Source organism: Cavia porcellus, unplaced genomic scaffold (genome assembly GCF_034190915.1).
Source record: "Cavia porcellus strain 051 isolate PalLab524CR breed Dunkin Hartley unplaced genomic scaffold, mCavPor4.1 scaffold_2, whole genome shotgun sequence".
Lineage (NCBI taxonomy): Eukaryota > Metazoa > Chordata > Mammalia > Rodentia > Caviidae > Cavia > Cavia porcellus.
The window spans coordinates 69,947,964-69,964,310 of record NW_026947485.1 but is presented as its reverse complement, the minus strand read 5'-3'; the positions used below and the strand labels follow the sequence as shown (position 1 = coordinate 69,964,310).

The 16,347-nt window shown below is 38.7% G+C and overlaps 1 protein-coding gene across 6 annotated transcripts in view; it reads right to left on the bottom strand.

Annotated features, from left to right (window-relative positions):
- The window catches only part of LOC100732131 (zinc finger protein 92-like), a 38,423-nt gene extending 31,018 nt beyond the window's left edge, over positions 1–7,405 (bottom strand). For all 6 annotated transcript variants that reach the window (XM_013158278.3, XM_063243417.1, XM_013158277.3 and 3 more), the window contains exons 1-3: positions 7,239–7,405; positions 720–846; positions 158–253 (exon numbers count right to left, since the gene is read on the bottom strand). In XM_013158278.3, coding sequence (XP_013013732.1) covers positions 158–253; positions 720–846; positions 7,239–7,241 — 226 coding nt within the window. In that variant the 5' untranslated portion in view covers positions 7,242–7,405. The remainder of the gene's footprint in view (positions 1–157; positions 254–719; positions 847–7,238) is intronic.
- Positions 7,406–16,347: the final 8,942 nt, after the last annotated feature.

Here is a 16,347-nt window from a genome sequence, read left to right as displayed (position 1 = left end):
TAAGAGCATAATGAATACAAGGAAGTTAGCTTCAGCTTATAAAAAAATCACTTTTGATCTTAATAGAGCTTCTTAATTGACATATTAAATCCTGACTTCCTCCTTGAGCTATATAAGACTGTCACCTGTTCCCTCTGATTTGTTAATTCTTAGATACCTGGAAAAATGGCTGCCGTCCCTTGACTTTTTACAATCCAAGCTTCTTTGCTTTGTTCCAGAAAGGTGATCAGGTCTGGTTTACAGAAACTTAGACCTATTAATTGGAAAATAGAACATGACTTTTTGTTTAAATACTCCCAGCAAAGAGAAGATGTTATAACATTATTTCTTCAAATGTTTCTTTAAATATTCTTTCAGATAATGACTATTCTACAAAGGAAATATTTCTAATTTATAGATCCTGAGTTGTACTTTCTTATACTTTAAAATCAATATTATGGGAGAGAAACTGATATTTAAATTATGGCAACAATATATTATATTACTGAATTTCTAAATTTACTACAAATGTAAAATGAAGGAAATATAATATTTCAAACAAGACACACACAAAAAACTAAATGTTAATACAAATTCACTTGTCTATACCAAGAAACATTTTTTTTTTCATCAAAAGCAGGAACTTGAAGCAAATCAGAAGATCCTAAGCAATATGCTAAGAAAAGAAAAAATTAAACTATCATTTTGAATAACAAACTCTACAGGGAAATTAACCTCACCAAGGAAGACCAAGTTTCTATAATTCTCTAACATCACTTCTGTATACAAGTTCTGCTCGGCAAGGTCCAAGTATTCCCATTCTTCTGAAGAGAAATCAATGGCCACATCTCTGAATGTCAACAGTTCCTAAAACATAAATATCAGGACATATCATCAGGATATCTAGTGATAAAAAGAGCAGCAGTTTTATAGTGAAAATTGTGGTTTTAACCAAGCATTTTAACCAAGTAAATAAAGTTAAATTAAGTGTAAGGGAAAGAAAGTTTCATGAAATGTCTATGCACAGAGATAGAACATTAACACCACTGTGATATTAGGGGCCAAAAACAACACCAATGAAAATATGAAAACAAAAGAGATAAAGAATTCTAATCTACTCCTGGAAAAACATCAATTTTACTTAAAGCTCAATGTGTGCCTGTCTCCTACGAACTACATCCTCTCACATGGTATTTAGATAGCCTTTATAGAGCATAATAAACAATGCCTTTTTTCCAATCCACTTTTTGCAAGAACATTTCATTTTCATTTTTTTTCAAATGTGAAAACATTTTAGAAACAGTATTATTTGGCTCAAAAACAAAATGAACACTTTCAACAACATAAAAAATATGTTAGCTCAAGTAAAGCATGGGCTGGTAACTGACAGGAAACACACTGTGCCAGCTGGGGTGTCAGCAGCTGGATAGCAGAAAGTAGAATCTACCAAGCTGGGCAGCAGCTGCTGGACAGAGGAACATTACAATCAATTATGTCACACTATTTTTTTTAAACTGTACTTTGCACTGTGTCAGGGACACAGGCTGAATGTGGATTTAGGGAGGTTTGGGCCCAGAAGTGTTCAAACTAAAATTGGTAGAAAACTTGGTATCTGTCCTTCCTACCCAAATGCAGACCTGTTGGGCCTAGCAAACTCTAGTCCACGCAGAGGTATTCACAGTACGTGACACCTCCACTGGGACCACGGACACCTATGACAATGACTGCACTGAGAGAGGAGCTGAGGTCACAAACCTGGACTAAACCTCTCAGATGGGCAAGTGAGAGCTTTGACACTTGGCCCAAATCCAGCTGCATCCCCATGTAGATAAAATACAGCCTGAGACACTGAAGGTGAATCTACCCCCAATGCTGTCAACCTGACCTTAGCATTCACCTGTAGGGAAGAAGTGCAAGCAGCCTGCAGGCTGCACACAACAGCTTAGCCATTTTTACATAAGCCGAGAAAGAACATTCTGGACAGAAGTGTTTCACTTCCTTCCTAACATGAGGCAGATTTTAATAGTAAAGCCCAGAAAAGAACTGTCTTCAGTACATTAGCAAGCAATACCTCTTAGTCTTGTTTTTACACCTTCTGCTTTGAGTGTGTTCCCTGTTGTTTTGTTGTATTTTACCCCAATAATTTTTCCATATGCTTAGTAATTACATATGTCTTAGTATACTAACTGGACTTTTTTCACCTTATTTTTATCTCTCTCATTTTTTTCCCTACCCCCATATTCTCTTTTCCAGCCACTTTTTATATATGTTTTAGTACTAAGTTCTACATGCTTACTGCATAACTTTTTAGACTATTCTATAGTAATTTTGTTCCTTTCTTTTTATGGCTTAATGGAATTATGGAGACCCATAAAACTTTTAAACATCTTAATATCTGCTTTGCTTTTAGACATGACCCAAAGTCTGTAACTCCCCAACAACTGAATCCAAAGATGCGTAAGTGGAAGAAATGCCAAAAAGTTAACAGAAAAAATATGACTGTTAAAATGACCAGTGAATTCAAAGAAGATAATGAAATAAAATCCAGTCTCTCGTGCTGTATAAAAATCAACTCAAGGTAGTTCAAAGGCAAAAAGGCCTACAACTAAAATTGAGAAATTATTACATATTTATCAAAATTTCTTGTGACAAGCACAAAGGCAAACAAAACATAAAAGCTCATTTTGCAGAAAGGTTACCATTTTTAGTCTCCTTCTCATCCTGGGGTATCACTTCACTGGTGCTGCATCTGAATCATTAGCCAGTTTGCACTCACTGAAGTGACTCATTTATCATGGCAAGTTCTCTGGCCCTGCCTGACTGTAAGAGGCCTAAGAAACGTGAGGACTGGATGCAATGTTTAACATCATGGTTTAAGTAGGCAACACACCCATATAGGAGACATTATCTTCTCAAGGAAATCAGCAGTTTTATCCCCCTCAGGATTTGTTAAATAATCACTGTAAAAGTTATGACCTTATTAGAAACGTGCTTTTACATTTCAAAGTCAAACATTTAAAGAAAAACGTAGTATTAGCAGACTTAGGAATTTTTGTTCACAAAGTAAGAAACAAAGTGCACAATGCTTGAGATGGTGTTTGAAAAGACATGTAGAGTGTACCTTTGTAGTAAACAGCTTGTAATACAGTTGTATTATACCAAAAAAAGTTACCAATAAAAGCTATGAAGATTCAACTAGCATGTCAGAAAGGGACATCCAAATGACAAATAAATATATGAACATGCCTGGGGTGAAGGTCTGTAGAAAATAATAGCTATCAAGTATGGGACAATGGGGTGCATGCCCAGTACCACAAGAAAACAAAGTAAAATAATGTGTTCAAATCAATACTCATATAGAGATGCTAATATTGAAATAAGCACATATTACTGCATGATCACCAGAAAGACATAATAGCAGGAAAAAAAACCATATATATATATATATATATATATATATATATACACACACACACACACACAATCTAAATCCTTTTAGATCTAGAATTGGTAAGCAATGCTGCTGGCACTGTCAGTTGGTAGAGTCATTTGAGACTATGTTTTGGAAGTAACTTCACATGTGTCTCCTATGAATCATTAATTTTACTCCCATAAGGACAGCAATGCAGCTACAGAATTTATAAGAATGCTATAATGGTGCTAGTTGGAACAAAAATCTATAGCTGCCATTACAAAAAAGGACAAGACACTAATAAAAGAGGGCATGCTGAGGTTTTCTGGAGCAGTAGTACTGTTCCAGTTCTTGATCTAAGTAATAATTATATTATGTATTTCTTTTGTAATAATTCATTGCTGTATACAATTTTGATGTTATCAATTTTGTCTTAATAATAAGCAGTTCTTCTATTAAACGAAAGGTGATGATGGGCAGAAAGAATGTTCATAAGAGAGCACTAGAGCACACAGTGGTTAATAGGCTAATTATGTTGTCTGATACCAGCTTCATAGATGTGTGATATATGTTAAATATATTACATGTTAAATATGCAATTTGTTTCAATTATACTTCAATAAATTTGTAAAACAGTATTATGCATGTAAATGTAAGATTAAATGAAAACAAACAGTCTTAAATAGGTAAAATTTTTAAAAATCCATTAACTAATCATGGCTCAACAACTTAGAGAAGTCAAATCTTATGAGATTTCTTAATAAGGGAGCAAGATATAACTTTACTAAAAGTGAATATATTATACAGACTAGCATCAATGTTGAAAGTTGGTTCGTTTTTAAAAGACTCATAAAATTCAAAGAGTTCTGGGAAACTTAACAATAAAAAATTACATATTGTTATGTAATTGCAAAAATATAGTCCATATATAGTCATGTAATCATGGGGATACATTTTGGGAAAGGCAATGCTGAATGATTCCTTTATTGTACAAACATAACAGTGTATTTACACAAACATAGCTTAGTACACATTCATGCCATATATTATAGCCACTGTTGGGTTAAAATATCCGTCACTGACCAAAATATCAATATACAGCACATCATCATATATTATACATCAGCGTTGATATGGTAGAGAGATAACACAAACCAGCTAAACTAAAAACTATAATACATAAAAAGAACCTTTCTTTTTAGACACACATATATGATTGCACTATAGATGAAAAGACTCCTTTTGGAATGAAAACTGTCAGGAAAATAGGGCATTTATGTGACAAAAATGCTACCGCATACTTTCCTCATAGGTAAGAAATATCTAAACTCTGTAGGGCATGATGGACACACCTATAATCTCAGCACTTGAGATGCTGAGGCAAGACGATCACTGTGAGTTCAAGGCCAGTCTAAGGTATATAAACAAGTTCAAGGCCATCCAGAACTGCATAGTGAGACCCTGTGTCAGAAAAACAAAAAAACAAAAACAACAAAAAAGTAAACTATGACTTATAAAAGTTGCTTTAGGAAAGTAAATTTTTTTTAAAGTCACATAAAACAATATAAAAAATATTCATACACTGGACATTAAGCCATTATGGCAGCACTAACTCTTTGGAGACTGTTATAGTCAGGGGTTGTACACAGACAACAATTACGACCAGGACATGGAGTTTATATTATTATTTTTACAATGGTCACCAGAAGTTAACACAGGAAAATGCAGGAAATCTATCCACAACACCAAAGACAGATTATTTAGTCAAAAGCCTAAACCCCATAGCAATGTCCCACGAGTCCAGATAAAAATCCAGAGCTCAGGACAGTGCCTCACAGGAGTCCAACTGGAGGCCCATAGCCCACAAGAAAGACTCATGCTAGTCTCTTTTACGGATCTGTGCCGGGAAAACCCAAGGGTCAGCGGTGGAAACCAAAAAGTCTATGCCAGCAAGATGAAGGAGCTGTGCTAGTGGGATGAGGGTTCTACGCTGGAGCGGAGAAGTCACACAACGAAGAGCAGGGCTATCCTGAAAGGCACCACAGCTGTTCTCAGCGACAGGAAGGCCCCGAGCTCCTCCAACAACAAGCACAGTTGGGTGCGTGCCAGGACTGGAGCCAGGAAGCAATGCTCAATATGAAGACCAAAGCTTCTCCAGGAGAACCAACAGCTCAGACAGCAACTCGTAGGAGAACCCACAATACCTCCTTAACGCCTCAACCCCTCAACACCTCCTTCTCCACCTATTTATCCTGGCAACCCTCCTCAGGTGGAGCATCTTCGCTCAATGCATGCTGATGTAATCCAGTTGACCACCAGTTCACAATCCGTAACAGAGCCTGAGGCAGGAAGATCAACAGTTCAAATCCAGCCAGTCATTTGGTGACTTGGCAAGACCCTGTTTCAAAATTAGTGCAGCTCAGTGTGATGGTCTTGGGTTCAATCCCCAATACACACACACACACACACACACACACAAAGGGACACTAAAATAAAAACTTACTCATGAATTTAATCCATTACAGAGTGCATAGTGAAATGACAGAGTGGGAGAAATTATTTGCCTAACATCTAATTAAACATTTTCAATGGCTCTAGAAGAAAAACAGGCAAGAGACTTTAATGGTCAATTACACAGGAAATCAAATGTTCAATAATCACCAAAAGCTCGACATCTTTAGAAATTAAAAAAAAAAAAAAATCACACCAGATTGAAAAACAGTATTGGCAAATACATTTGGGAGGATGAAACTCTCCTAAACCGCACATGGATAGTCAGCTGTTATTTCCACGTGGAGGAACAGTTCACCTGGGATTTCCACAGCAGTTATCAGCGTAAGGAATTACTGCATAGGAGGACCCTGATAACACATGAAGACACAGCGGTATTGGTGCAAATAAGTGAAATTCACAGAGTGAGCACAAGAGGAGACACATTCAGTATGAAAGACACAATGAAGTGTAAGGCACTTTCTAAGTTCCAGCCACAAGGTCGATCTTACATGCGCAGTGAATGTTATATAATATCATATGCACCTGGTATCTCACATATAGTATTAAACAGGAAATATATAGAAATTGATGAACATTTACAAAGGGACATTTTAAAAAACTCAATACACACGTTACGTAAATGGTGAAACAGTGTAAATGCCACCGTTTCCCCCAAATTAATCTATATCATTTCATTAAAATTTCAACGTACTTAACTGATAATGAAAGATACCAAACTAAAAATTCTCAAATTTATCTGGAAGATTCAAATATAAGTCGATATGAAATTAGCCACGAAAATGCTGGATAAGAGTAACAGAAGCAGCAATCTTTGGCGCACTAACATTCACTCATTCAAAACGCAGGGTTTGGGTTGGGGATAGAGCTTGGGGGCAGAGTACGTGGCCAAAAGGCCCTGGAGGTAGAGAACATGGGCGTTTGGAAATCTCGAGGGAAAATGGGGTGATCCGATCCCCGAAGGGCAAGAGGCTGGGCAGCTGTGGACAACAGCGCCTCCAACACCGTAACCACACACAGCCATCGCGCAGAAACGCAACAAGTGCGGGCTGCAGGCTCTGCCCCTCCGGAAGCCAGAGGGGACCGGACCCGGGGACCGGCGGCCCAGAAAGGGCTCCTTCCTGGACGGAGTCACCCTTCAGGGACCGGGTGGGAGGGACCGAGCGCCCAAAGTCCCAGACGGCAGCCCCGCGGACCAAAAGGGCCGGCACTGGCGCCCCGCGGACGCCCCAGGTGCAGACTCGGAGCCACACGGAGCACCGGTTTCGTCACAGCAGTCCCCACAGGCCGCGGAGCCTCCTCCTCCCGGCCTCAGGGCACCGGGCCACACACTCACCATGCCTGGCTTCCAGGGTGCGCAGCGTTCTCCCTGTGGAGCTACACCCGCCCATCACACAGAGAACAAACCAACCCTCCCCGCAGCACAGCCCGCAGCTGCTCCGGAGCGGAAACGCGGAGCCCGGGGAGGGACCAGAGCCCAGGGGCTCGCAGACAAAGGCCGGGAGGTGGAGAAGGCCCGCCCTTGCTCAGCCTCTGATTGGACAGAAATACAGACCCCGCCCCAGATCTTGAATGACAGTAAATACCACCAATCTGAGGGTGAATAAGGACGGTACCGATTCTTGGTTTCCCCATCCCTAACTCCTTAAGTAGGGGATATTTTTAAGGCAGTTTTGTAGGAGTACTTACCGCTTTCTGGGCACATCTGCATTTAAACTCTGTATAAGGTCGTATCTGAGCTGGATATGTATGGTGGTGTGTGCTTATAATCCCGATAACACTCTGAGATCTTGAGCCAGGACAATCAAAATTTGGGCACAGCCTGAGCAATGTGGTGACTTAGCAGGATCTTGACTTTAAAAAACAACAACCAAAACGGAGTATAATTGTGTGCAAAAGACCTGGGTTCAATACATAGTACCTTGAAAAAAGTTGTATCAATTTATTTAGTACGTATATGTCTATATTACTCAGAAAAGGAACGAATATTATGAAAAATGTTTTCACTTTTCTGGTATCTGCAATTATGAGAAGGTAACTTGAGATTTGAAAACAGAAATGATCTCCCCAGGCAGCAAAATTCAGTATGTTTAAAATGTGTACAGACTGTTGATATACGGATGATGTAAGACCCCCAAATAATGAGGGAAACATTGTAACTGCCAACTTGCTAGATGTATGAAACATTGAGTATGTGTTCCCCAAAATCGAAGAATGAATTCTAAGCCACAAAAAAGCTTAAGAGCAGAAAATATTTCTTGGGGGAAAGAAAGCTTCTGTCTAAAGGACAGAAGAGGGCTCAGGTTTACTTAGGAGCTGACTTTCATGGGAAGCTTTATGGAGTAAAATCACAAGGTGGTTATAAACTGGGACAACACTATGATCAACTGATAAGATTACACATTTAGTTGCTTAGGTATATTGATCCAATAGAAAATCACAAGGTTCATAAAAGTCAGAACAAAACTATAGTCAACCTGTACCCTAACTTCCATGAGGGAGCACAGGGCAATAACTATTCTGCCTGGACCTAAAAAATGTCTTCTGTTTTCAATTCCTGTCAGCTCACCTCTCTTCACCTTTAAATGGACAGACTCCAGTTTTGAACTCAAAGATTAACTGATCTGGACTCAACCTCTCAGAGTTTAAAAAAATACGTTTATTTTCTTTAGAGAAACCCTCATAACTGACTTTGTTAGTTTCCCATCACCAAATATCACTATACTTCTGATAAATGACACCCAAGCTGCCTGCTGGAAGACACATAAATTCTGCTACAATATCTGGCAGAAACTAGTTATAAGAAGAACTCCACAAATTTCTTGATGCTCTTGGCTTCTACAGAAATTGGATCCTTGAGTTCACAAAAATGATGCCTGTGTAACTATTTGGATCCAGTCACTAAGCACTGACTCAACCCTTTGCCTTCACATTCTAACACTCACTGTCTTTTGAATCAAAAAACTGACAAGCTCGTCTTAGGCCAACACTTAATTGTCCAGCTTCCACATGCTAAGCTGGGCCTTACACAGTACTAAGGGCTCTTATGCAAACATTCTCATATGACTTTTGTGGCAACTGCCTGGTATCGACTGATGAATTGTTCTTGAGCCAATCAGACTTGCAAAATGAACCTCCTGACAGATGCTCAGTACACACTTTCTACAGATGGAGATAGCTATGTTAAGAATGGAGTCCAACAGGCTAAATATGCTGTGGTCACCTTGGACAAAGCTATTCTGGCAAATCTGTGCTCAAAACAATATAGTTCAGAGTCCTAAACCCGCTGTGGGGATCCAATTGATTGAAACATCAACCCCAGCCAGAAAAATCTTTACCTAGTACTCCTAGAATAGAAGACCTGTCCCCCCTATATGTTCTACAAATTCAAGATGCAGGGCTGGCACCCATATCCCTTCAGCCAGCTCAAGCCTTAGTGTCTGTGTCATTGGCCCTGACTGAAAGGTAAGCTGATAGTCTTAGTGCTCATCTGCACCTATTCAGGCTGGCCCAAGACATTCCCTACCTAAACCAAGAGGCAATAAAGGTTTTTAGGCTTCTGCTGTGAAAAATTATCCCTTGAGATGATCTACCCTTTACTATTGAAAGTAACAACAGGCCTAAATTTGTAAGAGATTATTCAAAACTGGCATGACTATACAACATATAGGTCACAAAGCTCTAAAAAGTTACAAGCTACAGGAACAGCTTGTAACTAGTTCCATAAAGTTGGCTAAGAGACCAGGTATACCTGTAAACACTCTTACACATATATCCCAGGTACATATTACCTACCTCTACCAGTTGTGAAAAACAGCTCCTTTGAAGAGAAGATACATTCAAAATCCTGACCTAGTCACTCTGGATGCTGACCAGTCCAGTTGGACGGCTGGAGCTTGAGGACAAAATTCATAGGATTGCTCCATACCTCAATACATTATTCCTCTTGGCCCTTTCAGTCTGCTTACTGCAGGACTTTTTGGCCTTAGCTCTATGGATGACTGCTCTGAGATCATAATTAAAAAAAAAAAAAAACAAATAGTAAGGCCTTCACAAATGATAACGATTTGGTAAGCATTCTAGGCATATTGGAAACTCTTAGATCTAATTAATTCTTTCATTCTCTTGTCAGTCAATTCAGAGAGAAACCATATAAGAAGAGAAACAAAACAGAAAATCCTGGTGGGAATTTTCAGTCTTTAGACCTTAACTAGGGTCATCCTGGGACTACTGACACTTCCTGTTACTGCCTCTAGATGGGTCTTGTCCCAAAAGATTACATGTAACATGCACAGCAAAGGTTTGCCAGAGAAAGTAAAAGGGAGAGGAGAGAAGCAGAAAATGCCCCCAGCCAGAATACAATTGTCCAGGTGATAGCTCAGATTGCAGTGCCCGTTGTTTGTCTGTTAGAAATATCTGGTCACTGTGATGGTTAAATGGTCACTATTATGCATATTATAAGAACAAATCAAAGACAGCCAAGTACTCCAACTCTGTACCTCACTCTTACAACTTTTAAAAAGTCTCTCTCCATGGTCCTTCAGGACCTTAAATTTTGAGAATAATCCTGATCAGTGCCAGTTAATGTAAAATAAATCTGTCTCAAAATACAAGTATTTCTGCTTGCTATTGCACATTCTACTCCCTATTTCCCTATTACACCCCCCGGTCAGGGTAAAATTACTATACTAAGTGGAAAATCATTGCATACAGGTTCCTGGTATAAGTTGGATTATATTAAATACTTTAGAACTTTCTCCTACAATTATAGAATTCAGGATAATAGTTGCCACAGTTTGTCAGTAGCCAGGCTGTGCTTTAGTATATTATTATTATTAACTGACCTACTTTAACCAGGATGTCATATTTGCTATAACCATTTTACCCCCTGTATAACAACACTGTGATTGTAAGCAATCATAACCATAACCATAATCCAGTACCAAAGGAATGCGACACAAGTCAAATAGATAGCAACTTCACATTCTTACTCTATTGGGAAGGTAGGTCTTTGTGTTAGGCATAAAGACACAGAACCACCTACATCCTGTGCGACAGATATTTTCTCAGAAAGCCTTGACACTGGCAATAAAGCTATCTAACATAAGAAATCTATAAGTGTCAACATAGAAAATAAAATAAAATAGAAAAGACAAAGAAGCAAAATGCAACCACAAATGCCCAACCCACTCAGCACAATCCAGAGCTAAAAAAGATAGAGGAAATTGGAATGGAAATCCTTGAAATGATGCCAGCACAAGTGAAAAAGCAAATGGAAGAGGCATAGAAAAAATAATCTCTAAGGTAGAAAAAAGAAATGATGATCAAAATGAAAAATATTAAATCAGATACAGATAAACACATAGAGGAGCTCAGGAAAATGATGGAAATCATGAATACCCGACACTGATAAGAGATGGAATCAATGAAACAAATACAGGAGATTAAAAACTCTATTAAAAGCACCTGAATAACAAAATAGAATACCAATCTAAAAGACAGAATTATGACTAGTGACCAGGAAAAGAAAGATATTTTAAAAATTGCAAGAGACTACAAAAAAATCAATCCAACAGCTATAGAGAGGAGCTATAGAATTGGAGTTCATGAGAAAGCTGAAGACAGTGCAAAAATCATAAAAACCTCTCTACAGATTTAGTGGCAGAAAATTTCCCAAACATGAATAAAGAATTTGACATACAAGTAAAGCATTTAAAGCTCCAAATAGCCATTACCAAAATAAATCCACACCAAAGCATATAATACTCAAGACTCCAGAAATTCAACACAAGAACAAAATATTAAAAGCAGATCAAGAAAAAGAAACAAATCAGCTATCAAGGATAACTCATCAGAATCACAGCATACTTCTCAACCAAACTCTCAAATCAAGGAGATCTTGGACTGAGGTATTTCATGCCCTAAAACAATCTTCAACCCAGATTAATGTACAACACAAAATTATTCTTCAAAATCTACAGAGAAATATGATACTTTCACGAAAAGGATCAATTTAAGAAATTTATGACCACCAAGCCAGCTCTACAGAATGCTATGAAGGATATATTAAAAAGAGACAACAAATACCACAAACGCATGAACCCCAATAGAAAGCAGCTGCCAGACAGGGCAAGCAATTGAACAGAGAAAGACAGGGAACCAACAACAGAAAGATAACTTGAAAAAAAAATAAGCCAGTACATATCATTTATACCCATCAACATAAATGATTTCAACTCACCAATCAAAAGAAACAGACTGGCAGAATAGAACAAGAAGAAAGATCCAACAATACATTGCATTCAAGAAACACATTTAAACAAAAAAAATAGACTAAAATTCAAAGGATAGAATACAATTCTTCATGCCACGGTGTGGGGTGGGAGGAAACAGAGGTAGCTATTCTATTTACAATCAATGCAAACCTTAAGCCAAAACAGATCAAAAGAGACAAAAAAAAGCGCACTACATATTTGTCAATGAAAACTACAAGAAGAAATAACAATCATAAATATATATACACCAAAAACAGACGCACTCAACTACATCAGCTGAATATGAGATGTTCTCCAAAACAGTAGTCTGCAAAAATGTTTAAAATGTGGAGGAATTAAATTATTCCACGCATACTATCTTACCATAATGCAATGAAATTGGAAATTGATGACAAAATAAATCACAAAAGCTACATAAACACACGGAAATTAAACAACATTCTTCTGAAAAAGCAATGGATCACAGAAGAAAGTTAAGACAAAATTAAACAGTATGTGCAACTAAGTTACAATACCAATACAAAATACTAAAACTTATGGGATGCAATAAAAGCAGTCCTATGAGGGAAATTTATACTGATGAAATCTCACATCAGCAAAACAGAATGAGCTCAAATAAACAACTTAATGTTGCAACTCAAACTTCTAGAAAAAGGAGAACAAATCAAATCCAAAGCTCACACACGGAAAGAAACCATAATGATATGAGCAGAAATTAATGCAATTGAGACTAAGAAAGCAATAAGAAGCATCAATGAATCAAAAAGTTGGTCCTTTGAAAGAATAAATAAAATTGATAAACCATTAGCCAAACTCATTAAGAAGAGGGAGGGAAAAAAAATTCAAGCAATTAGGAATGAAAAGGACAAATCATAACAGATCCTTGAGAAATCCAGAATTTTGTCAATACCTACTGAGAACCTATATTCTAATAAGACAGAAAATATAGAAGCAATGTACAGCTGAATAGCCAGAACTAAATCAAGAAGATATAAAACTCTAAATAACCCACTATTGAAGGCTGGAGGGCAATCCCTCCCATCTCTGCTGCTGGGATCCAGATGATTCCAGTAGGAAGCACCACTTGCAATCCAGGTGGGCCACTCTGGAAGGCCAGAAGGTTTAACTCTTCCATCACTTCTGTGATTCAGGTGGGCCACTCAGGAAGACCCAGAGAGTAGCTCCTCCCCTTGCTGCTGCCACAACTGAGGTGAGACACCCAGGGAGGCCTACAGACTGAAGAGAATGCCAGCAACACAATATCAACACTGGGGTACACAGGATTGATAGGTGAGACTAGCAGCATAGTAAAGTCCAAAAGCAACAATAGCAATATGAGCCAACAGGTGGTAAATCAGGTGTACCAGCATTGTGCTTGAGAACAAAGGCAGATGGAATAAAAGCAGGTAGGTGGGGCCTCCCATTTTCTCTTTTTAAAAATTACTTCTTTTTTTTCTTTTTTTCTCTTTTCTAAATTGCTGGGGAGAATTCTACCCACAGAAAACTAATCACATCCCCCAAAACCAGAGGCCAAGTTCCAATGATCTCTTGCTTACTCCTTCATTCTCGTTTGCCCTCTTCTCTAGTTTCTCAAAGCTTGCCTGATCATCCTTTGTCCTCCAGTCTTGCTTCTGCTTTCTTTTAAATTATCTTGTTTTTATCCACTACACTTAAATTTCCCCAGCACAAGGTAAAACCACTCTACCAAGTGAAAACACTTTGCATACAAGTTTCCAATTTATGATCAGTTCTTTTATATAATTGTAGATTTTGCTATGATTTAAATTACAAAATTAATAGTTACCACACTTTGTCAGTTTCTGCACTGTGCTTTTTTCCTACTGTTATTGCTACGTATACTAGTTTAGTGACAATGTAATATTCATTGTAATCAGTTGATCTCCCTCCTGTGACAACATTGGAAAGCTCTGGGGTAATAATTTCACCATATCCCAGCACCAAAGAACTGGGGAATGAGTCAAACAGACACTAACATCTCACAGTTAATTAATTAGGAAGGTAGGACTTTGGTATAGGCAAAATCCAAAAACTTATGCACAGAAGACATTCCTGAAGAACAGACTTTTCCTACAGAGAACTTGATGCTAGTGATATAGCTGCTTACTACAAAACTTACAAAGATCAAAACAAAACAAAATTAAAATTTTTGAAATAGAAATGACAAGATGGAAACAAAATGCAATCTCAAACCTCCAGCTCATCCAGAAAAAGTTCAGAAGACTAGATAGAGAAAAATGAAAGACACACACCTGAAATTTCTGAAATGGTAGCAAATTGAAGTAAAGAAACAAATCCATGAGTCTACAAAAGAAATCAAGTCACAAATAATCTCTCAGATAAAAAAGAAATTATAGCATTTATAAAGGAAATGCTCAGTAAATCTGGAATAGAGACAGATTTTTAAAAAGAGGACAATAAGAAAATAAATGAACCTGTGATATGCCAATAAAAAAAGAAGTACAAGGCATGAAACAGATTCAGGGGGAGGAGCAAAGATGGCGGATAGATAACAACTGGCTACAGAAGCTCCCTGAGACAGTCAACTTAGAATTCAATGTAATACAGAGTGGGGAGCCCCAAACAGAGGGAGATGAATTCTCTTGTCCCAAGAAGAAATTAAGGCAACTTACTGACCACCTGAGGTCCTGCCACAACTTGCCAAGGTCCCACCATGACTTGCAGAGTTCCCACCGTGACTTGCCAAGCCATCTGAGGTCTCATTGCTTTGACATTGAGTTCGGGGGGTCAGCAAGCCAAAAGGAGAGCTGAGTTGGCAGGGTGCCTACATTGACCTGTGGTGAGTGATGGGAGTGGAGCCATTCCATAAATAGGGGGGCTCTGGCTGATGATATTCTGGGACTGGGCAGGACTGGCAAGTACAAGGGACAGCAGTGACTTCAGTCAGTTGTTCCCTTCCCGAATGGGATTGGTGGAGTGAGCTAGGCCTGAGTCACATGACCTGGCTGAGACCCAACAGGTTATCCAAAATCAAGTCCCTACAGCAGTGGCACACACTAACCACACTAACCCAGTGAAACCTCAGAAGTGCAGGCCACAGCAATTTGACTGACCGGGAGGGGAGGCAGCGCAAAGACATACAGTTCACATCACAACAGCTTGACTGATCCCCACACTGCCACCTCCAGTGCCTCTGGGCCACTGGCAAGACCTGTCACCTTGGGGCTGCTGGAGACCGGAGGAGTGGAGCAACTTGGCGTCCACTGGCTGCCTCTGCCCCTCCCCCCACCGCTGCCGCCACTGCCGCAGATCTGCAAGGGAGGTGGTGCAAAGTCTGCTGCTGCCACTGATGCCACTGCTGCCCAGAGGGGAGGCAGCAAAAAGTAATACAGTACAGGCCACAGCAGCTTGACTGATCTGGAGGGGAGGGACCAGCATATGTTGTCCCTGTCTGCAACTCACTAGCACACTGCAATGGGAAGGGTCACCTAGCCAGCGTGCTTCAGAAAAATTGTAACCAACAAAGAAAGAAACTGGGGCCTCCTAGAAGAAGTAAAAAAGATGGGAAGAGGAAATAATAATAAAAAGTCCCCAAGTCCCAACCCTGAGAACATGGACCCAGGACAGGTAAATACAAAGGAGAATGAGAACAGCAAATATACAATATCAGACACAGCACCAATGGACATAAAGAGATATATTTGGGACCTCATAGATGAGTTCAAAAGTGAAATATTTAGCCAAATAAAGCAAGATATAAGAAGATTAATAAAAGAGAAACTAAGCACTCCTCAAGCAGACACAGATAGAAGAAGGGAGAAACTCAAACAAAGGAGAGAACCATTTGATGAAGAATATAAAAAAGTATAGAATACATGAAGCAGATTCAAACAGATCACCAGGAAATTAAAAACTCTATGGAAAGATGACAAATCAGCATGAAAAAAACTAAGGATAGATTATCCAAACTGGAGGACAATTTTGCAATGTGGGAGTATGAAAGGGAAAACTTTTTAAAAATAACAAGGAAACAAGCAGTAACAATACAAAGGCTAGAAGACAACAAAAGGATCTATAACTTGAGAATAAAGAATGTGAATGAAGAAGCTGGGATACAAACAAAGGAACTACAAAGGTTATTCACAGAAATACTTAAGGAAAACATCCCAAACATAGGAAAAGGAAATGATA